Genomic DNA, 27,040 nt, shown 5'->3' on the forward strand with positions numbered 1-27,040 from the left:
GATGTGCAAGACGCATTTTTTGACAGTACCCGAAAGTACGTTGCCATGGTAACGGCATATTAATGGCAGAAGATCAAGGAAAGATCTTGCGGATTTAACTACTTCCTCAGTTTTTTGACCAAAGCTTATGAAATGTGGCACACACCTTGATCTTGGTGGGAAGATGTGGAAGACATATTTTTTGGACGTGTCGGAAGCTGCGTTGCCATGGTAACGGCATATAAATGGCAGAAGATCAAGGAAAGATCTTGCGGATTGAACTACTTCCTCTGTATTTGACTGAAGCTCATGAAATGTGGCACACACATTGGTCTTGGTGGGAAGATGTGCAAGACATATTTTTTGGACGTGTCGGAAGCTGCGTTGCCGTGGTAACGGCATATTAATGGTGGAAGATCAAGGAAAGATCTTGTGGATTGAAGTACTTCCTCAGTTTTTGACAAAAGCTTATGAAATGTGGCACACACAATAGTCTTGGTGGGAAGATGTGCAAGACATATTTTTCGGACGTGTCGGAAGCTGCGTTGCCATGGTAACGGCATTTAAATGGCAGAAGATCAAGGAAAGATCATTCCTTGGGTAAGACTGTCGTCACGGGGCGGGGGTATTAATCACCTTAAGTGATATTTTTAAGGTTCTGTCCTTATTTTTGTTCAATTATATTCAAGTCCACATTCCTGTGTCAAGATTGTCATGTATAAGCCTTTTCCTTGATTTACAGTAACTGCATTATCCTCACAGCATTAGTGTAGTTTTACTCTAATGTTATTCTTATGTATCCACCACCAGCACACTGATAAATTATGGACTAGTGTCTAAATAGCATGTACAATGTACAATGTACTTATTTTTTCTCTGTGGAAATGTTGATCAGCCCTTTTTGCAAAGCATTCCCATGAGCCTCTTTTTGTATCTTATTATTGTATGTTTCACATTTTCTGATGTAAGGATGCTCCATTTTCATGTATTCCAGTTCTTGGATTGTTCTTTGAGTTCAAAACTAGAGTTTCTGCATTTGATAGGATATGCAGATTTTTGCACAACTATTTGTGTGATATTTGATTATGTTTACATATTCTGCTCTGCAGACTAATTGGGAATATCTGCATCCGGCCTGTAGGTTATTTGTTATGTTGCCTTTTATTTTATCATGTTATTTCCCTAATGATATTGTGATATTTTATTCAATAATTTTGCCCCAGCAGTATTTACAGAAAACTGTTACCAAATATCCTTTTTTTCCTTCTCATTGGCAGATAGCCTTGGCACAATTGTATTTGGGTTAGTAGTTATTTTTAGAAATATTTGTGGCAGTATTCATATACAGTCTCTCAAAACGCACATTATGAGCAACATTCTAGATGTGATGAAGTTCTCAAAACAGAACTTGCTGATAGTTTTTTCATAGTCTGTGAAATGTGTAGATATGTTTAAGGAGGGTCATATTCTTAATTCAAACTAGTTTGAATTAGAATAGTCGTGTATTTGTAGAACGATGTCATTCGAAACTATAGTGAGAGGATTGTTAGTAATTGTGTTTTTATAACTCATGCCAAGGTCGCAATATATGGCCAGACAGTGGCTTAATGCTATACTGACGTTATCGTAATTTTATGTAATGTTTTTGGCGGATGTTGATCAGTCATGCTGTTTCGTGAAGTTGCCTATCAAGTGTCAGTTTAGAAAAGTTTGATATACTGCTTGTTATCATACTGGCATGAGTTTTATTGTACTTAATTTTGTACTGTGTACATTAATTCTGTAATCAGAGGGGAAAAGAAAGAAGGTGTCATGCCAGTACGAGTTGTGTTATTTTATCTGTTACATAATACTGTAACCGACGGCGTTCCAATTTTTCATTGATCATGTTAAAAAAAAAATGAAAATTCATTGTTCATTCATTGCTTATGGGCTTTAAAGAGGAATTCCAGAGCAGTTGACAGTTGAAAGGATGAAATTTCTTTTAGCACGATAAAAATTTGATCAAAATTAGATAGAAAATAACGAGGTCATGCATTTTAAAGTTTTGCTAAGTTTTCAGGAATCAGTTCTTGAACAGTTAACACCTTTTATAAGGATTTTTTTTTTTTGGATGTCTCGACCATTTCCAAACCAATTTTTATCAAATTAATGTTGAATTACTCTGGAAATTACATGTTTTTTCATATTTCATAAGACATTTCTCATTATGTTTCCAAAAATGGTAGAAACCTTAAATTTGGGGTCAACCAGAACTATACATTTCCTTTAACAGCAACTTTGTACTGCATATAGTTCTTAATTTCTAACCGTGGGTTCCACTGAACAGTGTGTCAATGAAATATGTTACTTAAGTCATTGAGTTGTTGTCCCCGCCGAACGAGTTCGAGCAGGGGACTATGAAACGGGCTCCGTACGTGTGTGTGTCTGTGTGTCCGTCCGTCTGTCTGTCTGTCTGTGCGTCCGTCCGTCTGTGCGTCCGTGTGTGATCAAAATGTTCAAAATGCTACTCCTTCGCCATTTCTAACCCGATTTTGATTCTGTTTGCTTTATATGATAGCACTACATGGGAGCTTTGAAACTTCTATACAGAATTTCAGTTGTGACCTTTGACCTTGACCTTTGACCTATATTGTACATTTTGCTTCAAAATGCTACTCCTTCGCCATTTCTAACCCGATTTTGATTCCGTTTGCTTTATATGATGGCACTAGGTGAGGGCTTCAAAATTTCTACACAGAATTTTGACCTTTGACTTCTTTGACCTTTGACCTTGATTTTTGACCTATATTGTACATTGCCTACAAAATGCTACTCCTTCGCCATTTCTAACCCGATTTCGATTCCGTTTGCTTTATGTGATGGCACTAGGTGAGGGCTTCAGAACTTCTACACAGAATTTTGACCTTTGACTTCTTTGACCTTTGACCTTGATTTTTGACCTATATTGTACATTTTGCTACAAAATGCTACTCCTTCGCCATTTGTAACCCGATTTCAATTCCGTTTGCTTTAAGTGATGGCACTAGGTGAGGGCTTCAAAACTTCTATACAGAATTTTGACCTTTGACTTCTTTGACCTCTGACCTTGATTTTTGACCTGTGTTGTACATTTTGCTACCAAATGCTACTCCTTCGCCATTTCTAACCCGATTTCGATTCCGTTTGCTTTATGTGATGGCACTAGGTGAGGGCTTCAAAACTTCTACACAGAATTTTGACCTTTGACTTCTTTGACCTTTGACCTTGATTTTTTACCTATATTGTACATTGGCTACAAAATGCTACTCCTTCGCCATTTCTAACCCGATTTCGATTCCGTTTGCTTTATGTGATGGCACTAGGTGAGGGCTTCAAAACTTCTGCATAGAATTTTGACCTTTGACTTCTTTGACCTTTGACCTTGATCTTTTTACCTATATTGTACATTTTGCTACTAAATGCTACTTCCGGCGGGGACATATATTACGCACCGCGTAATTTCTACTTTTCCTTGTTGTTTATCATTTTCATCTCCAGTGGATACTACTATGCCTACTGTAGACTGTCCCGCCGATACAATAGTTGGCATCGAGTTAGGTCTCACATCTACTATGGTATTTTTTGCGGCTCCAACGGCGACAGACGACTCAAACGAAGTCAGCATAGCCTCACAAAGTCACAGTCCGGGGGATACTTTTCCAGTTGGCGAAACTCCAGTGACATACATTTTTCAAGATCCTAGTGGAAACCAAGCTACTTGTGTATTTAACGTTATCGTTTTCACAGGTAAGTGTTTTGAATATAACATGTTTTATTACCAAATTGTGATTAATGCTTATGTGATGTTACCATTAGCCACCATTGAAGCTTGCTATAAGCAGGGTCAATTGGTTTGCTTGTTTGCTTGATACCCAAAACACCAAAGCCAGTTATTTTATCTGGTACGGGGCCCCAGACTGTATAGCCCCCAATTGCCCCCTTCGTATGATTTTATTGAAAAACAATTCACGGTGAATTAAAACTCTTTTGCAATAGATGTAAAACTGTAGTACACAGGAGTGATACCCAAAACACCAAAGCCATTTATTTCATGCTGTACTGAGCCCATCAGACAGTAGCCCCAAAAGGGCCCCACCCATACGGTGTTATTCAGCTGAACAGGCTCATGCCTAATTTTTTCTGCGATCCAAGCAGTACTCGACAGAGATACCCAAAACACCAATTGCAAGTTATTTTATCCTGTACGGGGCCCATTACAGCAGCCCACAAATGCCACCTCAAGCCCCGGTCATAGTACAGCACTTCATGTCTAAATCACATACAAAAAGTTATGAAAATCTGGTGGATGTGGTCGTAAGTGGTAATTTTTTGGTCAATCTTGGTTTGACCGTGCTTTGTACGGGGTATCATGGCCGTAGGCAGCTGTTCCACTGCTGAAGCACCGAAGCACTGCCTATAAGCACAGCTAACCACGTCCAGCCATGTGTATGTACGTGGAAAAATCCATTTGTCAGTGATAAGCCGCTAAACACACGCTATTTCCCGTGATACCAAAGCGTAACGTGCGTCAGATGACCCTGCTCTGCCCATGACAGACCGCTAAACTTTAGCGTCTTACTGCGTTTCCCCAAGTTTTAAAGCAGAATACTAAAGGAAACGCATATTTTATTGGATTATTCCCCCATTTCAAGCTTAGAGCATGTTAAACACAGCGGCCTTTAATTCATCCATTTAGAAAATTGCGTTTTGGAGAACGGCTGCTTAGAAAAATAGTTTCCTGAATCATGCTCAATTGGAAGATCTGTGGTTATTTTGGGGGCGTGTCCATGACGTCATGGGTTGAAGGGCAAACCCGGAAGTATCACACAACAGCCTAAGCTTACCTATGTATGCTCTCGATGAGAGCGAGATGTGGATCGCGAGGCTTGTACCCCGAAATCCCAAGACATTTTTTTATCAGAATGTCATAAAAAATGAAAGTCTCCTGTGAAATCACACATTTCTTCATTTAACCCTAAAAAGACTGGGGGGGGGGCCTAAAAGGCCCCCCCCTCGACATTTCGCGCGATTACTCAGCAATACGCAATGCTCTCGCCGCGATGCTCTATGACTTTTTTCTTTCGAGTTTCCCGCACATTTTGACACCAAATTTGTGACGCCCGGGGGTACGATTCTGAAGTTACATAACTTTTTGTACATGCACGTGAGACCGAAAATGGCTCAAAAATGTGATTTTGTGTACAAAGTCAATACAAATTAAGTTTTATCACATGGTTCATATAAATATGCTTATTTTTACTCTCAATGGCTAAAATCAATCTGTTTTAGTAGTATTATGCTTCAAAAAGGGTCTGCCACAAATTTTGCTGAAAAAACAAAAACAAAAGGTCGAAAAAACAAAGAAATACACAAGAAATTCATAAAACAATAAAATGAATAAGAAATTAATTTTGATACCAAATTTTTTTTCAAGTACATTTGCTAAGAATGCCACAAAGAATATCCAGACCAAAAATGAGCACTTTTGGAGCTTTATTTACTGATTTAGATCAAAAAGGTCTGATTTCTCGCATAAATGAGCATAATTAATCAAAATAAAATAAAAGAAGACTATTTTGGAAAATTTAAGTATACGATCTTGTAGATTACATCGCACACTACCATTGTGCAAATTTCCGCGGCGATCGCGCGATCCACGGCCGAGATCTTAAGGGGGGGCCCTTTAGGCCCCCCCCCCCCCCAGTCTTTCGAGCTACCAATATAGCCCAGTCTTTTTAGGGTTAAAGAGAGTCTGTTACGTGTTATTTAGGCCACAAATACAGAAGTTGTCAGGCCTAGTGCCTGTAGTGGTGCTTCGTAGTCGATCAGTCACATGCATGCGCCCATCACTGGCCGCGTTGGCCTATGTCGCAGTGCAGTAGTCTCCGTGTATCAAAGAGCGGAGAAGTCTGGGCTTCGTACCTCTTTGGTACGTACAATGTACTATATCAGCAGTTCCTCGGTAGTACTACAGCTGTGTACGCCATATATTTAGCGAGTCTATTTTTTTGCGAATCGGGACTGGCCAATAATTTCGCGAGTGCTTAAATTCATGGTTGTGGAGTACTGGGAGTACACTATGGAAGGGGGAAATATATACGGAAAGAGAGTTAATATTTTCTCGTGTTTTTAAATTCGCAAAAAGCACCAGGTTCGCGAAAATAAAAAAAAAACCTCTCGAAACATTCGGCGTATGTGGATCGCTAATACTAGATACCACGCAATGCGCGGGCATCGGCTAAGTCAAAGTCTTGACTAGGCCGGCCGGCCTATCTGGTGATAAAATAAACGATACAGAGCACTGCGATTTTCATCGATAGTGATAAAACTTTGATGGACTCGGTGAAGTAATGAATGGATCGTGCAGTGAATTTGTGAGGGTACGTAGCTGGATAGAATGCTGATGAGCTGTGAACGGGAGTACGGAGTGAGTGTGATGTGATAAGATGTGCCTGCCTCTGAATAACCGTTCCGTCGAAAGGATGACAAGTATACACAAGTTCTCATATACGGGCTTTAATTGCTTGAGTCTTTATTTGTCCATCATGCATATATTCACGAACTCTTGTTGTAATACACATGTTCATAGAGACGTAACAAAGGTCGTAAGCCTTAGCAAAGGCCTTATAAAAAGCTGTATCCACTTCAAAGCCGTCGAAGCCTCAAAGCCGTCAAAGCCGTAAAGCCTCAAAGCTGTATTCAAGCCGTAGTAAGCCGTAAGAACTATAGATCAACAATGAACAATGAACATCATTAAAAACCAGCACACAACGTGCACTTTGTTTGAACTTATCTAAACAACCTGTAGTTCTACTTGTACAATGTACGTTAACACTGATGCAAAGCATCTTAATCTCATGCCGTATAGCAAAACCTTGAAACGTCCAGAGATCTAACAACAACTGTGACTACAGTCTGTCTAATATCTATATTCACCTATCGTGAAACTTATCTTGAGGTGTATGAGATGGCTATGTTATCATCATGCAGAAATATAAACTAGACATCTATACTAGAGACATTTATAGTATAACTGAATTACTATGATTGTGTATGTCAGCATAGATAAAAGCAGAAAGGACAGAATATTTTCTTTCATCTGCCATGACTGATAAATTCCTTGGCAATCATAAAACAACTCAAATCTTTGTTACTCTCATTAGCTCTATCTCCTATCATATCAAACCAAATTTGCAAAAGAATTACACTTTGCAACACTACATCCTTGCTGGCATGTATTTTCTTAATAATTTGCAAACCCTATGCTTACTAACATTACTCTAACAGAGAGTAATGAATATATCATTCACACTTTATCTGACATAAATTCACTAATCTGTGGATGTGCACCACTGGTATGTAGAGTAGCATTGTTCTAGCCTATACACAACACACTACTGTGTAGACCGAACAACCAAATTGCTAGGTTGCTCACCACTGTGCCTGTTCATCAAACTTCCAAAGGCAGACCAACCATACTTGTAGTTTAGCCGGAGCTTTAAACTTGCCAAGGGACAATCCAGGATAGCAACAGTCCCCTATTGAACAGATTGCTGGGTTATTTCAACATCCTTCTGAACGAAGGGAGCTCCAAAACGGAGGACATTTCCCCCAACTGCCCTGCCATAGCTGTTAACTCCTTCACTGCTTTGCATGCACAGCTCCAGCCATAACCCAAGCAAGTGCTAAAGTGTGTGACCCTATGGGGATCTGAGTACAGAGAAGCGTATCCAAGGGAGTTATGGAATGCGCACGTGGGCAAAATTCTTTCTGTGTGTATATGGAGTGCCAACCGTTACCATCCCACCAAAATTCAGAGACTCCAACTCTCCCGTTTTCGACGGGAGATCTCCCGCCAAAAACCCATTTTTGCAAAATCTCCCGTTCTCCCGGTTGAAATTTAATTTCTCCCGCCCTGGCTCTGTGTCTCCCATTGGAAAGGATTTCCTACTTATTGCTATCGTATGTTGAAAAAGTAAGCCTTAGATAGCACCAGAGAGCATCTAGAACCCTAGGAAATTCGCGCTTCGCACACATCAACTTGGAGTCTCCCGTTTGCTAGGGGTTTAAGGCGGGAGAATCTCCAGATCAGAAGGTGCTTTGGGTTGGAGTCTCTGAAAATTACTTCCTCAAATACGATGCACAATGATAGAATTGTCAATATAACAAACCAACAACTCACATAAGTAATTTTCAAAGGAGAACTCCATATCCAAACCCAGCAGTCCAAATATACAACTTGACCTGCACATCAATCACCAAGAAATGATATTCTCAAAGTTCACCCCTGTGTTTGAATATACACTTTGACAACATTAAGATCAAAGTACCATTGGTACATGATGTACACCTGTGTAGCACAGCTAACATGTAACTAGCACAAATTTGAAATGAATTGCTTCTATAATGCAACGTATGCATTATACTCATACCAACATTAACGCAACAGATTGATATCAATCAAACATTAAATGAGCAAGATCAAAATTGAATTGAATGTCGAGAGGAGACCACTTAATCCTCCTTTAGTGAATTCTCCACGAGAAGAATCAACTTCTGCATGGGTCTCCTAAATTCCGACAACCTCCCGACTGGACGACCTTCTTTGTCGAGATTCTTTGTTCCCACTCGCAAGTGCACCTGCCTCACTAGGACGTCGTCATCGGGATTTGCCAATGTAACCATAGCAAGAGGCCACTGCATACGAGGTGTTTCGTAGTCGATAACCAAGACGATGTCTCCGACTTCCAAATTCCGGCGTGGCTTGGTCCATTTTTTCCTTTGTTGCAGACTGAGGAGACATTCCCTTTTCCAACGGGACCAGAACTGTTCCAACAGTGACTGCACTCTTCTCCAAGCCTTCTTGGTGTACCGGTACATGTCAACTGGCGGGAATTGACCAGGCGGCGGCAGTGGAACCTTGCCTTTCATGGTAAGCAAGTGGTTCGGCGTCAGTGGTGCATCTGCTCTTGGGTCATTCATGTTGACCGTCGCCAGGGGGCGGCTATTGACGATGGCAATCGCTTCGTAGAAAAACGTGCGCAGGACGGAGTCAGTGAGTCGTCCAGGGCACATGTCTATCGTGGCTCTCACAATGCTTCTGATCGTACGAATCTGCCTCTCCCATACCCCGCCGGCATGGCTAGATTGAGGAACATTGAAGACGAATTCGCATTGACGGTCTGCGAGATACGTTTCGATTTTCTTGTTGTCCAATTCCTTCAGAGCAGCTTGGAATTCATTCCTCGCCCCGACAAAGTTTGTGCCTTGATCGCATCTGACTTGACGCACTGCCCCCCTGAGGGCAATGAAGCAACGTAGAGCATTGATGAACGAGTCTGTAGACATATCGTCCAGCATCTCGATGTGGACCCCTCTGGAACAGAAGCAAGTGAAAATCAACCCATACTGCTTGATTTCTGATCGCCCTCTCTTGACTGTGAATGGGCCAAAGCAATCCATACCAACGTTCGTGAAAGGGGGTGTCGGCTCTGTGCGGTCTTCTGGTAAGTTTGCCATTTTCTGCTCTTCTCCGGGTCGGCGTAGTCGTCTGCATGGCACACAGTTTCTCACCAGATCAGTTTACCACCTTGGATCCATTCACAATCCAGTAGCCATTGGACCGGATCTCGTTCTGAGTGATTCCTCTACCTTGATGCTGCACCTTCTGGTGGAAATGCCGTACAATTGCTCGAGTGACTGGACTGTGTTTTGGCAAGATTATGGGATGAGCTGTGCCTTCGGCGAGTCCCTTAAGTCTGCCACCTACACGCAGCATTCCTGCTTCCTCCACGTATGGATCAAGGTCATGGATCCGGCTGGTGCCTTTCAACTGCTTGCCATGAGTCAGCTGCTGCAACTCGTCCTGGAAAGCCTTCCTTTGAGTCAGTTGTAGTAGGAGTTTCTCAGCATCCGTTCTTTCCTGCACCAGTGTCCCTTGATTACCTTTCACCGCCATCCTCAGTCTGGCCAGCACTCTGATCATCATAGACCAAGTAGAGATCCTCGCCAACCTCTGTAACAGATCCAATGGTTCAGGAATTGACCTTGCAGTCAGATTGATCGCTTTAACCTCTGGGTCTCCAATCTTCAGGTCACAGGTGATGTCCTTCACCTCGAGGTTCTTTTCCCAGAGGAAGCTTGGACCTTGGAACCATCTGACATTCCTTATCTGGTCTGCTGTGAGTCCTCTTGATGCGTAGTCAGCAGGGTTCTGGTCTGTACTTATGTAATGCCACTGGTCTGGAGAGGTTCTTTCCCTGATCTGCTGCACTCGGTTTGCAACGAATGTGTGAAACTTACGAGCTTCATTGTTGATATAACCGAGCACCACTTGTGAGTCTGTCCAATAAAACTCCTGGGCCTCCTGGTACTCCAGCTCCTCTCTCAGCATTGCGCCAACCTTTGCCGATACCACTGCTGCAGTTAACTCCAACCGTGATCACTTTGATAGGAGCCACTCTCGACTTTGCAAAGATCAGAGTGCAGTGGACCCTTCCTTCTTGATTGACGAGCCGCACATACAAGCACTGGCCATAGCCCAACATGCTAGCATCCGAGAAGTGATGAAGTTGCACATTCACCGGTTTGCCAAAGTTCATGGGATGGTGGCACCTTGGAATCTTGAGTTCCTGCAGGAGTGGGAGTTCTCTGCACCATTGCTCCCATGCTGGTTTCAAATTGTCTGGCAAGATGTCATCCCAACCAACTCCCCGTCGACACATCTCCTGAAGAATTCTCTTTCCATTCAGGATTACAGGAGACACAAGTCCCAAGGGGTCATACAGAGATGCCACCGTAGAGAGAATTCCACGTCGAGTCGTTGGTCGATCTTTGAGAGTGATCTGGAAGAAGAAGACATCAGCTGTGATGTTCCACATGATTCCTAGCGTGCGCTCCATGGGTTCTGCAAAGTCGAGGTTCGAGTGCTTGACCTCGCTGGCGCGTTCTGACTCTGGCAGACTCTCTGTCACTGCCTTATCATTCGAGACAAATTTGTGGAGACGAAGACCACCTTTGTGACAGAGCTCTCTTGCTTCTCTGGCCAGCTTGATCGCTTCCTTGGTGGACTCACTATGCCGTCGTCAACGTAGAAATCTCATCAGGACTCCACTCAAGGCATTTGTCAGGTCTGGGCCTTTCAGCAGGTGATCATTTAGGCATGTTCCAGCAAACTTTGCAGAGCAGTCAAACACGATCCTCAGCTTGTTCTTCTTGGAATGGTACACACCGTGATGGGGTATGTAGTTGACTGCACCTACAGGAGCTTCCTCTCTGGCCTGTTCAGCGAAGCCACCATTGATAATGTCCGACATGAACGCAAAGTAGTCGTCCTTGAAGGTCTCATTCCTGCCCATCTTTCTCTACAGATGCTGAAACCGAATTGATGCCAGTTGTCTGTTATTGGGTAGCTCTGGTCGATTCTTGTAGGGAAGGGGCATCTGGAGGTGACCATCCTCACCCTGGGATATGTTGGACTCTAGATGTTTGACAAATTCGATATCTTCTTGAGAGAAGACCTTATCCCCATGATGTTTCTCAACAAAGTCTGCCTCCAGTGCCTTTAGTTTCGGGGGAGTTAATTATAGTCGTCCTCTGCGACTGTGTTGATGAACAGATAGTGAACTACATGTCACAAAACAGAGCTATGGATTGAAAATGGAAACAGCTCAGTTCCACTTCCAAGCTTTAATTCCTAGAGTCCGTCGATCAGTGTTGTGCTACCATGACCATGTATACACTGTACTTATAGTATGCGGCTCGGACCACTGAACTTTGCGTAGTATGTACAGATTAGAACGCGTACAGTCGGCACACGAGCCGAGAGAGGCTGCCCAGCGCGGCCGCAGTGGGGAGCTGTCGGGTATCCGTACGTACCACACTCCAGCTCGATCTACTCGCAGCTGCTCAGCTAGTTCAGCTCATCACCTGTGCGTGCCCCTCTAAGCTCTTAAATTGTTACGTCACTGCCAACCTGCGCAACGAGAATGCGCACAAACACAACTGAGAAACGTCCTTAAATGCTACTACCCAAAAACTGGCTGGGCTTTTTTAGCTCACCTTAGCTGAAGGCTCAAGTGAGCTATTGCGATGGCTCTTCGTCTGGCGTGCGTCGTGCGTCGTGCGTCATGCGTCGTCCATCGTGCGTACACTTTTTACATTTTCATCTTCTTCTTGAAAACCCCTCGACCAACTTTCACCAAACTTGGCAGGTAGCATCCCTAGGGGGGATGGGATCTCGATTTGTTCAAGTGGGCACCATACCCCACTTGGGGGTCCCCAGAGGGGCCAAAACCCCCCAAAATTAAGGAATCTTTAAAAAAAATCTTCTTCTCTAGAACCAGAAGTAATAGAGCCAAGTTAATACTATGAGTTAGTACATTGATGACTGTAGTTTCAAGTTTGTTCATGCCGGAATCAGGGGTGCACCCCTTGGGACCCAGGGGAGGGGAATGGGGAGGGGTCCTAATGGGGCCCAAATTGTACATTTTCATCTTTTTCTTGAAAATGCCCTTATGAATTTTCACCAAACTTGGCAGGTAGCATCCCTAGGGGGAAAGAATCTCACTCCCATCAAATGGGCACCATGCCCCACCTGGGGGGCCCCAGGGGGCCTAAATTTGGACCTAAATTATAAATTTTCATCTTTTTCTCGAAAACCCCATCAGGAATTTTCACCAAACTTGGCAGGTAGCATTCCTAGGGGGATAGAATCTCAATTCTATCAAATGGGCACCGTGTCCCACCTTGGAGCCCCCAGGGGTTCCAACCCCCCCCCCCCCCCCCACCCCTGTAAGGAATCTTTACAGATTTTGTCTAGAACCAGAAGTTAAGCTAATGTAATGAAGAGTCAGTATATTAATGACTGTTGTTTCAAGTTTGCTCATGGGAGAATCAGGGTTCCCCGCCCTTTGGACCCAAGGAAGTGGAGCAGGATGGGCTTCGGGTCCAAATGCGGGCCTAGATTTTCATCTTCTTGCTGAAAACAACATAAAATAGATTTTCACCAAACTTGACAAGTATAATTTCTAGGGGGATAAGACCTCAAAGTGTTTGAATGGGCACCATGCTTTCCTTGGGGGCTGCAGGGGTCCAAACCTCCTAAAGTAATGAATATTAAATCTTTTTTTTTTCTCTAGAATCAAAAGTGATGGGGCTTTAAGTTTTTTTTTCAAACTGCATAATCCAACATTCTATAAAGCACAGTGTACTTGGCAGGTATTTTTACCAGTGTGATTGAATATATGTAAATGGACACCATGCCCCCAGCTCTCAAAGCTACCCCCACCATAAGTTTCCAAGGTTCTCAGGTAAGAGTCTGCAAGAATGCATGGAAGGTGAACTTGCGATAATCAGGTGAGCGCAAGGCCTCCGGGTCTCTTGTTTGGTTGCTGTAAAAGTGGAAATTTTTGCACATTTTGCGTAACCAGAATCTAGCGCACAAAAATAAAAGCATACAAATATTTTTGCTTGCCACATATATGTTCCATTGTTGATGTCCCACGGAATTAAAAAAATATGCAAAACTCATCTTAACCCGTTCAATACCGAATTCTTAAATCCCCATAGACCTAACACACAGGTAACCAGGTTCCCGTAGGGAACGGGTTAACCAGCCGAGTGCAAAAAGTAGTAGCGTGAATACATCTACTTTTATAGTATGTCAGAAAGAGTGGGCGAGCAGATTCTGCCCCCTCCCGGAGATCTCTGCAGTCAGTGGTGTAATTGTGAAAAAATTTGGCATGACAAGACATGGCGTAAGATTTTTTTTTTGACTTATCAGTTTCCAGTGACATGCTGTTATGAGAATGAGCGTGGCTTCTTAAAACTGTGTGCAGACATTGCAAATTTGGTATTAAAATTCTATCTCACTAAATTTAAAGAAAGTCAAGAAGCCTCATAAAGAGGCCTTTTCACATACAGAATCATTGCACCAAATGTCAGGGGGGAGAGGGGTTAGGGTTAAATATATTTATAATAACTTTGATTCATGTAGGCCTTCAACAATTGATTAAATACACGTATATGTGTATACACATGAATGTAATATCAAATGAATTGGCGCTCTGATTTAGAAGAGAAAAGAGGAAAAGATCCAGGTGAAAGCAATGGGATAAGATCACACACACACATACACACACACACACACACACACAAACATGGACACATGTATAAAGAAATATATTTGTTTTTTTTTAATGTTTTTACTGGGGTGTCATTTTCTTCCATTGCACAAACTCAAGAAGTTATATTGAAATATATAGATAGGGAAAAGAGAGAAAGCAAATCATTACATCATTTTTTTTTTTTAGTTTTTATAAGCAGTAAATCTTAAATCCCACCATTATAATTGCTCATACAACAAAAAATAAAAAAAGTGAAATATATTCTTTATTGTCTTTTCCAAGATGTGTATGTCATGTATGTTACAAGGAAACATGAAAGGATTGAAAACACTGACTGCAAATTAATTCTTACAACAGTTGAAAAAACAGGGTGAAATTTTGGGTTCTTCTAAATTTAGTTTATACTACTCCACCAATGCAGAACTGTTAATGGGATATGAACAGAAATGCATTTTTGTTTTCTGACTTGCCTGCCAAGACTTGTACAAATGTGATTCAAGCAACTTTTAAACATATATGTCACTGATAAAAGAGGGCATTCATATATATAATATACATTGTATCCAAAGAACTCCTTTCTTCAACAGATATCTTTTATATAAACTGTGCCACAGCATGTCTTACAAAATGTCAGCTACATGATGATGTTTTGTCTACAGGAGTTGCAAGGGTTCGTTCCAGACAAACTTAAGATCATAAAGGTGAGATTTCATCAGATTTCATTTTTTCTTCTTTCAGAGGATACAACACCACCCGTACTAACTTGTCCAGATATAACCAGAACTGTTGAGCTGGGAGTTACAGGTACCCAAGTGATATGGACTGAGCCAATTGCTGCTGATGCCTCTGGTGTGGCTATTCTTGTGTCACGCAGCAGTGATCCTGGCACTTTTTTCTTTGTGGGAACAACTGATGTGACCTACACCTTTACTGATGGCAGCGGAAACACAGCCAGCTGCACCTTCAGAGTTACAGTTGTTACAGGTATGATTTCATCCTGTGGAATGATAGCTTAGTATAATTTTTGGGGACTCCTTACTTCAACAGATCTTTTTTATATAAAATGTACCACAGCATGTCTTACGAAATGTCAGCTTCATGATGATGTTTTGTCTACAGGAGTTGCAAGGGCCCATTCCAGACAAACCTAATATCATAAAGGTGAGATTTCATCAGATTTCATTTTTTCTTCTTTCAGAGGATACAACACCACCAGTACCAACTTGTCCAGATATAACAAGAACTGTTGAGCTGGGGGTCACAGGTACCCAAGTGACATGGACTGAGCCAACCGCTACTGATGCCTCTGGTGTGGTTAATATTGTGTCACGCAGCATTAATCCTGGCACTTTTTTCCCTGTGGGAACAACTGATGTGACCTACACCTTTGCTGATGGCAGCGGAAACACAGCCAACTGCACCTTCAGAGTTACAGTTATTACAGGTATGATTTCATCCTGTGAAGTATTAGCTTAGAAAACATGTCAGCTACGATTGTATTTTCCTTGAGTTGTAGGCATGTATTATGATGAGTAAACTGATGATATACAATTTAATCATAAACACTCACATTATGGGTCTGTGCTGGCATGGGGGGCTACTGGCCATCTTAAAAACGCTTACATCATAAGAAGATGACAAGACATTTGCTTGTTAATCTTTGGGATCGCCTTTGTCCAACAGATATTTCTTATATAAAATGTGCATTTTATACGATATGAGGGGATATTGCATTCAATTTAAAGATTCAAATAGTAATTCGTCTTTTATCACTGATATTGTGCTCGAAGTTCATTTCCCTCGCCGTCATATTAACCTGTTGAAGACGAGTCCTCAGCAAATGTCTATGGGAAATGTGTGTTGTCGCAAAATCAGTTGGTCGGATCCTCAGGGTTAAAGTGCTAGATCTCAGTGGAAAAAAAAATAATAATAGTTAACCTCCGAGACAAAAAATGTACATTTTGTAAGAAAAATCTCTAGCGATTCCTAGTGTGGAGCTCTCATAGGTTTAGGAGCAGATTGTTATTTTTCAAATTCATGAAATCATGGCTACTACTAAAACACTGATCAATTCAGTGCTTATTTACGTCGATGTAGGGCAATTTGTCAATCAGTTGCATTTGAAACATCTCGACGGAAGAATTTCATGAATTTGAATAACAAAGCAGTACCCGCTGCATGCTATTAGGATTAGAACCAACACTTGCTGTCGGGCGAAAGCTCGGTGGTCTAGTGGAGATGACGCCTGTCCGGTGATCAGGAGGTCGTAGGTTCGAATCCTGCTCGAGTATGTACGCCCATGATTTTTTTTTTTATCATGGCTACTACTAAAACACTGATCAATTCAGTGCTTATTTACGTCGATGTAGGGCTATTTGCCAATCAGTTGCAGATTGTTATTTTTGTTGTTGGTATTTGTACTTAATGTTACATCAGTCAAGAATGAATATTTATGCCTTTATCTTCATGAATGGATTCACATTTAAGCAATCATTTTCAAAAACAGAAAAAATAAATCATTCATGCACAGTGAAACAGTCATAAATAGATTCTACCGCTTGGAGCAATCTAGCACTACTCCAGTTTGGTTTCGACAGAGAGAGCGTAGCAACCTGTGCAGAAAAAGCAAAGGCTCATAATCTGGTCAACCCAACTCAGTTTGCTGGAGCAACTTCTCAGTTGCACATTAGTAACCTAGACCACACAGTAATTGCCACATTAGGGTGCTCTGCCCAACATGTTATATAGTGAAACAGATTAGCAATATCGTTAACACCGAAACAGAATCATTGTCATTCTTTCTATTAGCCAAAAAAAAAGTTAAATAGATGAACTACTACTACTACTACTACTACTACTACTACTACTACTACTAATGATAATGATAATAATAATAATAATAATGATAATGATAATACGTACGCTTAACGGGAGCAGACGTGTTTCTTGGGCTCTTAAAATACCATCTCGAAAAGGCCCCTAACAAAAAAGTCCTGTGGTACTCCCTGTGGTACTTGTCGGTACCACACAATGTACCACACACTTGTAATGTTACCACGCAGGAACTGTGTGGTACTGTACCACAGGCTTGTAGGGTACTCCCTGTAGTACTTGTTAGTACCACACAATGTACCACATAAATAAATGTTACCACAGGAACTGTGTGGTACTGTTTTACAGGTTCATGTGGTACTCCCTGTGGTACTGGTCGGTACCACACAATGTACCACACAAATATATGTTAACACAGAAACTGTGTGGTACTGTGTCACAGGCTCGTGTGGTACTCTGGGATGTACCACAGGGCAGTACCTCAGGACACCACATGAAAGTACCACAGGACAGTACCACACGAATTGTCCTGTGGTATTTTGGGACGTACCACAGGACAGTACAACACAGGAGCTGTCCTGTGGTATTTTGGGACGTATACCACAAGACAGCACCACAGGACAGTACCACATGAATTGTCCTGTGGTATTTTGGGACGTACCACAGGAGAGTACAACAGGAAAGTACCACAGGATAGTACCACAGGACAGTACCACACGACTTGTCCTGTGGTATTTTGGGACATACCACAGGACAGTACCACAGGACAGTACCACAGGAATTGTCCTGTGGTATTTTGGGATGTACCACAGGACAGTACCACAGGATAGTACCACAGAACAGTACCACACGACTTGTCCTGTGGTATTTTGGGACATGCCACAGGACAGTACCACAGGGCAGTACCACAGGACAGTACCACAGGAAAGTACCACAGGACAGTACCACAGGAAAGTACCACAGGATAGTACCACAGGACAGTACCACACGACTTGTCCTGTGGTATTTTGGGACATACCACAGGACAGTACCACAGGAATTATCCTGTGGTATTTTGGGACGTACCACAGGACAGTACCACAGGGCAGTACCACAGGACAGTACCACAGGAAAGTACCAGAGGACAGTACCACACGACTTGTCCTGTGGTAGTTTGGGACGTACCACAGGGCAGTACCACAGGACAGTACCACAGGAAAATACCACAGTATAGTACCACAGAACAGTACCACACAACTTGTCCTGTGGTATTTTGGGACATACCACATGACAGTACCACAGGAATTGTCCTGTGGTATTTTTGAAGTTCTCTCTTTGCTGTTTTATTTCTTTTTGGGTAGAGGGGGATGGGAGGTAATTGGGAAGGTGGATCGCTGCTTTGTAATATATTATCCCATCAGGGTCAACTCCTATGACGTTGGCACAGGTACAATGTGATAGTGCAATTTACTTTCCTGTTCTACTTTCAGTTACCGTAGATGATTGTCTATGAAACATGAAAGCATGAAGGCAATCAATGAAATAAAGTATACTGAAACATATCACGTCACTAAAATTATGTTGTATGTGGCAATACTTCGACTTTACAATATCACAGTTTGCTGTGCAGTTCACTATTGCTCCAAAACCATCAGTATTGTGTCAATATGGATGTTACCCGCCTTGCATAAGACTCAACACTACTGTGGTGGTAGAATGTATACATTAGAAGTGTTCATTGATATTAAGGATAAGACTGGGATTGAAAAGACATGAATTCTTACAGACAGGCTTTTGTGCCTTTAATTAGCACGATGGATTTTATTACTGTGAATTGTTTTTATTTGCCTTCCTTTTTTTTTTTGCACATACAGTGCTTCCGTATTGCAAGAATGAAGTGTTTATTTTTTTATTGATAGTTCTGTGTATAGAATTTTAAGTTTGCCCCCTTAACAGACAAATTCACTCAATCCATATATATATGTATATATATATGGATTGAGTGAATGTCATAATAACAGTAAAACACATCAGCCAAGTTTCAGGAAAACCAGACAATTGCATCTGTTCAAAAGTTGTGAAATTTTAAAGTTTCTGTGCAGTCACTGTGGGATCAGAAGACTTCTACAGCTTGCACTAAACACCACACAAAAAAAAAACCCTACACAGTTTCTTGGACCTATCAATTTGCCAAATGTGATCAGAGAGCTCTGAGAGGGTCATCAGATTATATATCCTTGAAGTTTACACCCCATTCCTTCAATAGTTTAGAGGTTCTGTTGTGAAATGCTTGTACATTCTCTCATTCTTTATTTCCGCCCCCCCCCCCACTGCACTCTGTCTGTTGGTATAGTTGACACCGCACCGCCAACCATTCTCAACTGTCCGCAAGAGGCCATTGCCGTGGCAGTAAGCTTCAACCAGGATCAAGCAGTGGTCAATTGGCCAGTCGTAATGGCCATTGACAACTCCAACACGCAGAGTGTGACACAGAGGACTCACAATAGTGGAGATGTCTTCCAAGTTGGCACGACAACAGTCACCATCACATTTGGTGACTCTTCTGGCAACACTGCTCAGTGTGTCTTTGGAGTTGTTGTGTACCAAGGTAAATTTAAAGACAGCCAATCCCTTTTGCATAATTTTTTTTTGAAAATTGGTGAGAATACTTAGTTATTGAAAAAAAAAACACTATTTGGAAACCTCCTGTTAATTTTGAACTCGAGAGGGTCTTTACTTGAGTACTTATTGAGATAATCATCATAATTATTGGCACAGTAATCATCATCATTGTAATCATCGTCATGACAAGAAATAGGAAGCAGGATGCAGAAGTTAAGTGAAGGGTTAAAGCAATGATGCATTCTGGTACTTGAATGCATATTAAATCTCTTATGGAGCTAACAAAAACAAGCATAACAATTGCAGCACATGTACCACTTGGGCTTTGGATAGATAAACTAGTGTTTACCCATGTAATGATGAGAGGACAGAGTTGTGAGATATCTGCTTTTGATTTTTTTGTTTTCAATATGAAATGCAGGGAAGAAAATATTCCTGACTTTTATCACATTTTGCCGAAAGACTTTGATAGCCTCCATACAATTCAATTCACTTATATGAGTCGTTGTTTTTTTTTTTTTTTGTATTTCTGGATTTTATTGATCAGATCGAAGAACATCGTGCTTTTTCACAGGGTATATGACAAATACATTTTTGAAATCACAAAACAAAAGTTTGATAGCATTCAATGATAGTAAAACTACCAGGCGTCTGATCCTTTTTTGGACTATAGTCTCTAATACACGTTAACACCAATAGTTCTAGAATCGCATACACAGAAAACGAGGGGGAAAAAAATAAAAAGAAAAAAAAAATAGGCTTCAATGGAAACACCAAATATTACCAAAGACCAGACAAAACAAAGCCAAAGGCGTAAGAACACACACTACAAAAAAAAAAAAAAAACAAACAAAACAAAACAAAACAAAACAAAACAAAAAAACCAAAGGTACTATTCACCTAGCTCATTTATGCACTCTCCGTAACTTCCTTTGTACGATAACATTATTATACACCCAGCCCTGGGCTGAAGATGGGAAGTCTCCTGTCCTTTCTCCCGGCATGGGGGGGGGGGGGGGGTATTCGACGCAGCAAATCTTTGAGGTGATAATGCAGGACAGAACAATTGTTTCATGAACATAAAATACCGTGAATGCCATGACAAGAGAGAGAGATAGATAGAGAGAGAGAGAGAGGGAGGGAATTAGAAAAAGGAGTATAAACCGCGGTGAGAAAGAAAGGACCATCAGAGCAAGGGAAAAGAAGAAGAGAGTGGGAAGTGCATTTGACTTTCTATAAAGATATTATTTGTTCTATTTTCCTCCACTTTGCTCCATGCAAATCAAATTTATTTTTGCTTTTAGCTATTTCTTCTTCAATCAAACTATATTTTTTTACATATTGCACAAAATGTTGCCTTTGAGGACATAAACTTTGATATTTACAACTTAAAATAAATTGTTTACCCAATAATAATATGAAATTGTATGAAAAAACAAAATCGTTCCTCGGATGTATAACACCATATAACACCTTTTGACATGAAAACAATTGCAAGGAATCAATTTTCCTTTTTTCCTCTTTAAACAATGATTCCCAGAATACTGACACCTTCCGACAATCAAAAAACAAATGTTCTATTGTCTCCGGTTCACTTTTACAAAAGGAGCATCTTGAGTCGTCTTTTCTTCCTATTCGAACAAGCCACGAATTAACAGGGATCAAATTATTCAATATCTTATATTGCGTTATTCTTAATTTTGTATCAATTGTCAAACGGGCAGGTAATTTGAAAAGAGATTGAACATCTTCAAATCCAATGTCATACATAACATCAAAACGATCAAAAACACTAGATTTTCCAGGGTTATTCAAATGCAGATATATATTACATAAATGCTTTGTTGTTACGTTATGTAATTCCAACCATCTACCCTTAACCCAAATTAAAGGAATAATACTCAGGGGTTTAATAAAGGGGTGATAATTTTGATGAAGAAAAAAAAGCTTCCATTCACTTGGCATCTTCTTGAAGCAATCAAGAAGAGTGAAATACTGAGTAAACTGTAAACCTTTACCCTTACAATCCTTCCAACGCAGAGGTCGGCCGTATTCATCTAACATATCAGTTACCTTCAAAAAACCTTTCTCTACTATATGTGTATTAAACATAGACTTCCCGTGAAACAAAATGTATTTATTATTCCAGATTATTTGATTGGGTATGCTTAATTCTCTGTTCTGAAGGAGGGACCACGTTTCTAATACCTCTAAAAACCACCGTGAAACATTAATCTTTAACTTTGAAACATCGAAGTTGCAGAAGAACAAAAATTCTCCTCCTACAGATGCTAACAAATTCAAACAAATGGATTTCCATCCTTTTGAACATGACCCAAATAACCTCTGCACCCATTTTATTTTTTGAGCTTGCATCATTGACTTTAAACAGCACATTTTCAAACCTCCCTCCTCATAATCTTTTACTAAAACATCGCGCCTTATTCTATCTGGGCCTCTCCAAATGAATTCATAAATAACTTTATTCACGTCATGTATAAAAGAATCTGGCACTGAAACTATACTAGCGATATATAGCAACTGAGATAAAGCATAAGTCTTAACAATCTGAATTTTCCCGTAGAGGGATAAATCTCTAAATCTCCACCTGTGCAGTTGAGATTTAATATTCATCAAAATTCGTTGTAATTGTGCCTTTCGGTCGTGAAAAGAATACGAAATATCTATTCCTAAAACAGTGAGAGCAGATACAAATTCTACATTCCTAAATTGTTGCACGTCCGTCTTAGGTGCAGTAGTAAACACAGATGGACCAATTCGCATCACTTTTGTCTTATCATAATTAATTGATAAAGACGAACAGATAGCAAAATCATCTAAAATCTTTGCCAGATTAAGAAAACATTGATCATTTGTTAAAAAAACTGTGATATCATCAGCATACATAGACAATTTTATTTCCTCTTGTACACTTAACTTTATTCCCATAATTTCTGGGCTAGATCTAATATGAAGTGCAAGTGTCTCTATGGCTAAAATGAACATATAAGGTGACAGAGGATCACCTTGGCGGACGCCCCTCCCAATCCTAAAATACCCAGTTGACCTATTATTATTCAAAACACAACTTTCTATATCATTATAAAACACACGCACAAATCTACAAAATTGCTCTCCAAATTTAAAGAATTTTAACACTTCAAATAAATATTGATGGTTGAGGGAATCAAAAGCTTTTTTAAAATCAAGGCTAACAATAAAACCACAAATATTTTTCAATCTAGAATAAAAGAGTGTCTCTGAAACGGTGCGAACCGCTTCACCTATGTACCTATCTTTGATGAAGGCTACCTGATCCGAATGAATAATATTAGGTAACACCTTCTTTAACCTCATCGCTAACACCTTCGAACATATCTTGTAATCAACGTTTAATAAAGTAATCGGACGGTAATTCTCAATAGATAATTTATCTTTGCCTTTCTTAGCTATCAACGTTATCATTCCTTGTCGTTGCGACGAACATAATTTACCGGACATAAAACTGTAATTCATAATTCCTACGAAAAAATCCCCAAGTTTATCCCAAAATTTGATATAAAATTCTACCGTCAAACCATCATTTCCGGGGGATTTATTTTTAGCCATCCTTTTCAGAGCCGCAGTAAATTCTCCCAAAGTCAGATCTGCATCACATATATCTCGTTCTGCTGATGACAGTGATGGACTATCATCAAACTTTAAAAAAGGACAGTCTGAGAAAGTGTTCCTTTCGGGCTCCTTATACAACTCAGAATAATAATATCTAATATATTTACTAATAGCATCACCATCATCCAAAAAATCTTCTCCTTTCTTCAACACGTTAATACATGTATACAGCTTATTTACCTTTTCCAGATTAAGAAAATAACTACTATTTTTTTCTCCATATTCAACCCAATTTGCTCTAGACCTCATTATAATACCATGTGTAATGTGATCCAAATGCGCCTCATAATCACATTTGACTTTTTCATATTCTTGAAGAAATTGATCTCCTTGCTCTTCTATCAACTTCTGTAAATTATATAATCGTCTCTCTAACACCTGTCTCTCCTCCCTCATCTTCTTTGCTTTTACAATACTATATTTGCGAGAAAAACAACGAATTTTGTACTTCACAAAATCCCATCGTACTCTCAAATCTTCAAACTCTAATGATTCACTAATCCAAACATCTATACTTCGGGACATCTCAGTACAGAATTGCTCATCATCACAGAGACTATTATTAAACTTCCAATTTGTGACATTAAAGTATTTCCTTGTTTTATTCTCAATCTTTAAAATAATTGCAGAGTGATCAGTGCCAACCCCAGGAATTATATCAGTTTCCTTAACATAACTTTGAAGAACATCTGAAATCATCCAAATATCTAATCTGCTCTGTATTAAAGGGTGGGACTGTCTCCATGTATACCTTCTAACAAGGGGGTTTCTTAATCTCCAAATATCTACTAAATCAAAATCATGTTGTATTTTGAAAATCACCTCTTGAATAACATTACACGCTGCCGGGTTACCTCCATCCCTATCCATATATCTATTCAAAAGTGTATTAAAATCTCCCCCCATTATAACAGCCAAAGAACTAATATCATCAAATGACGTCAAACGTTCATGTAATTGCTCAAAATAAAGTCTCTGATCTGTGTGTTTGTCGCCTGTTGGCGCATAAATATTACAAAGTAAATATTCATTGCTTTCTATCTTCACCCGTAATAATATCCATCTTCCATTTTCCGAAACATACTTATCAATAATATCAACATCTAACCTATCCTTAAACAAAATCATCACCCCGCAGCTATGTGAAGATCCGTGTGAAAATAATGCCTTTCCTCCCCATTGTTTTGTCCATTCAATAACGTTGTCTTCAAGACTATACGTCTCTTGCAAAAATATAACATCTGCCTGTTTATCTTTACACCATGAAAACACTTTAATTCTTTTGAAATAAGACCGTATACCTTTAACATTCAAAGATATAAAGGTCAGCTTTGTGTCCTTAAAAAAACCTTCCATAATGACATATAATCACTTTCAAATACAACCTTATTATCACGCCAATGTGATCAGGAATTAGCAAGAGGGAATATGAACTACCGTTGTGGCCCACTTTATCATCAAGAATCAAACTTATGCATATCAAAAACCGCAGGATAAAGATAAAACAATATCTCGATCCAAGGGATGCTACTATCAAACCACCCAGTTTTCCATAACACCATACCCCAAAGCGCTTTGACACTGATGCGCCAACGACGTCCAAAAGGAAAGCAACGCACAATTCGTACCAACTGGACAGAAATGGATTTACGCTCGGGACGCGCACAGTAAACTTCTCAACTTGGAGGGGTCTGTTTAACTTCCCACCCCCCAGGCGCCGAGGAGAGAGCACAGGAGAGCGTAACAAAGGAAGTTCTATAAGCTTTGACATATATACGAATACACCCACAAAAATGTACATCACCCTTGAGAGGTGCAGTGGACCCTCGGGGAAAAAGGTTACCTTTGATACCGTGTAAACAGAGAAGTGCACATGAGCATAAATGAGTCGTTGTTCATTGGCTCTTGTGAAATTCGCGAAAAGTATTCAGAATAACAGAATAATCCTATACATGTTTATCATGCTACCGCAATGTTCTAATCTAAAGATGGAAATTCATGTCGTGCGGTATTTTTTTTTTTTTTTTGCGCATTTAGCGCAATATGTAGCTAGCACAAAAATAGTCAATGTGTTGCATTTTTTTAATTCTTCTAAGTTTTCTTCAGACTTGTGAATGCAGCTTCTGACCCAAGTTGAGTGTCTGTGTACTTTTGCGTGTGCCTCAAATCCCTCTGGATTATGTGTACAAATCTCTGTATATACTTTGAGGGTGAATCATTTATTGGCTCTTCTGACATTCAGTCGACTCCACGGCACCTCAGATCATTGGCTGTCCAGCGGACATTACGAGGACCCTGACCCTGGAACAGGACACCGTCCAAGTGTTCTGGACAGCCCCAACGGCATCGGACAACTCCGGAAATGCCCCGACCATAACCAGCAACTTCGCACCGGGAGATAGCTTTGGACTCGGCGAGTGGCGGGTTGTCTACACAGTGACAGACGAGGCGGGCAACTCTGTGCAATGCACGTTCACTATCACCTTGATAAGAGGTGTGGATGTATAGATGAAAAATGCCCAAAAAAGCAGGCAGTAATTTACCTTTAATAATTAATTACAGTGATAAGTAGATTGTGTGAAGTATAAACATTCAAAGCACAGTGTCAGCTAATGTCTTTATCAAGGGTAGTGCTCTTTGGAGTTGCATTGCAGTAGTAGTCTGTAATATCATTAAATCAATTGTAGAACAAGTTCTTGAAACATCACTACTTTGATTTAAAGGCTCATATCTCTTGAATAGTCTAGTTCTGCAACAAAATGTTGTTTTGCAGTTTTATTACTTACACCTCTAAGACTAGTTTTACACAGAATCAAATGTATATGATATGTGGAAAAGATGATAATTTTTATCTCAAAACCCACTTAATGCGCATTCAACTGCATCACTTTCTCTTTCACTATTGGACAAAGGGTTTAAATAATACCAGGATTCTGTGAGATTATGAGATTCTTTTCATTGATCTATACAAACAAGCACCACTTTTCGTAATCAAGTCAGTTGAGCTGAGGTGTTTCTAATGTGTTTTTTTTTTCTTCCCTTCAGAGGACAATGTTCCACCACAAGTGCAGTGCCCCAATGATATCACCTCGATTGTTCTTGCTGGAACTGCCGGTGAGGTGGTGACATGGAATTTGCCAACTGTCTCGGATAATTCAGGGGTAGTCATCTTTGTTTCATCGACGGCAAACCCTGGAGACTTTTTCCCCATCGGAGGGACCATCGTCATTTACAACTATCAAGACCCATCAGAAAATACAAACTCGTGCTCCTTCACCGTCACTATCAATGTCGGTAAGCATTGGTCAGGCCCAGTGGTTCCACCTATACAAAAAAAGGAACTACTTGTAGGTAGTTGTTGCTTCTAATTGTTGTTGTTGCTGCTGCTGCTGCTGCCGCTGTTGCTGTTGCTGTTATTGTTTCTATGTCTGTTTTGTTTTGTTTTTCTATCAAGAGAAAGGTAAAAAAAGAAAAGAAGGTAATATTTCTTTCAGATATGTGTTTTTTACAGCAGCAATATATTCTGCACAGATCGGACTTTCATTGTCATGGCTGCAGATAGTTGCAAATTCTCGTTTTGGAACTCGGGTCGGAGAGTCTGTTTGAGTTATACAAAGTCCAGGGGCCTGTTTCACTATTAAACATGAGAATTATATCCAGTCAAACAATGAACCAAAGTTAGGACAGATTCAGGTCAGGTTTAGTTGGGAAGGATCCATAGGCATTCAAGGTGTATTCGAGAACAGAGCACTGGGTGCAAAATACAGACCTGTACATTGTATTGTTCCCAACTACCTTAATGTTGATAC

General features: G+C 40.4%; 3 protein-coding genes across 3 annotated transcripts; 1 reads left to right on the plus strand and 2 right to left on the minus strand.

The window, feature by feature from the left end:
* Positions 1–8,514: 8,514 nt before the first annotated feature.
* LOC139721421 (uncharacterized) lies at positions 8,515–9,519 on the minus strand. The gene has a single exon (XM_071632736.1). It carries the CDS (start codon positions 9,517–9,519, stop codon positions 8,515–8,517), a length of 1,005 nt encoding a protein of 334 aa, XP_071488837.1.
* A 58-nt stretch (positions 9,520–9,577) lies between these two features.
* On the minus strand, positions 9,578–11,357 carry LOC139721422 (uncharacterized). Its single transcript, XM_071632737.1, has 3 exons — positions 11,176–11,357; positions 10,403–11,073; positions 9,578–10,272 (listed from the first exon to the last, which is right to left on the minus strand). Exons 1-3 carry the CDS (start codon positions 11,355–11,357, stop codon positions 9,578–9,580), a joined length of 1,548 nt encoding a protein of 515 aa, XP_071488838.1.
* A 2,303-nt stretch (positions 11,358–13,660) lies between these two features.
* LOC139721423 (hyalin-like) lies at positions 13,661–25,739 on the plus strand. The gene is made up of 5 exons (XM_071632738.1): positions 13,661–13,712; positions 14,865–15,110; positions 15,325–15,570; positions 19,291–19,545; positions 25,474–25,739. The coding sequence occupies exons 1-5, from the start codon at positions 13,661–13,663 to the stop codon at positions 25,737–25,739; spliced, it is 1,065 nt and encodes a 354-aa protein (XP_071488839.1).
* Positions 25,740–27,040: the final 1,301 nt, after the last annotated feature.

The sequence above is a fragment of the Diadema antillarum genome, unplaced genomic scaffold (genome assembly GCF_040938485.1).
Source record: "Diadema antillarum isolate AM-2024a unplaced genomic scaffold, OU_Dant_1.0 scf00000143, whole genome shotgun sequence".
NCBI classification, from domain to species: Eukaryota; Metazoa; Echinodermata; class Echinoidea; order Diadematoida; family Diadematidae; genus Diadema; species Diadema antillarum.

Bases quoted from the DNA above. Each gene is read 5' to 3' on its own strand.
- LOC139721422 (XM_071632737.1), bottom strand. From the start codon at position 11,357: ATGGGCAGGAATGAGACCTTCAAGGACGACTACTTTGCGTTCATGTCG. The intron at 11,074-11,175 runs GTTTGCTGGAAC...ACGACGGCATAG, and splicing joins GTGTTTGACTGCTCTGCAAA to TGAGTCCACCAAGGAAGCGA. The intron at 10,273-10,402 runs GTTGGCGCAATG...TTGCAAACCGAG, and splicing joins CAGCAGTGGTATCGGCAAAG to TGCAGCAGATCAGGGAAAGA.
- LOC139721421 (XM_071632736.1), bottom strand. From the start codon at position 9,519: ATGGCAAACTTACCAGAAGACCGCACAGAGCCGACACCCCCTTTCACG.
- LOC139721423 (XM_071632738.1), top strand. From the start codon at position 13,661: ATGTCAGAAAGAGTGGGCGAGCAGATTCTGCCCCCTCCCGGAGATCTC. The intron at 15,571-19,290 runs GTATGATTTCAT...CTGTTGGTATAG, and splicing joins CAGAGTTACAGTTATTACAG to TTGACACCGCACCGCCAACC. The intron at 19,546-25,473 runs GTAAATTTAAAG...TCTGACATTCAG, and splicing joins TGGAGTTGTTGTGTACCAAG to TCGACTCCACGGCACCTCAG.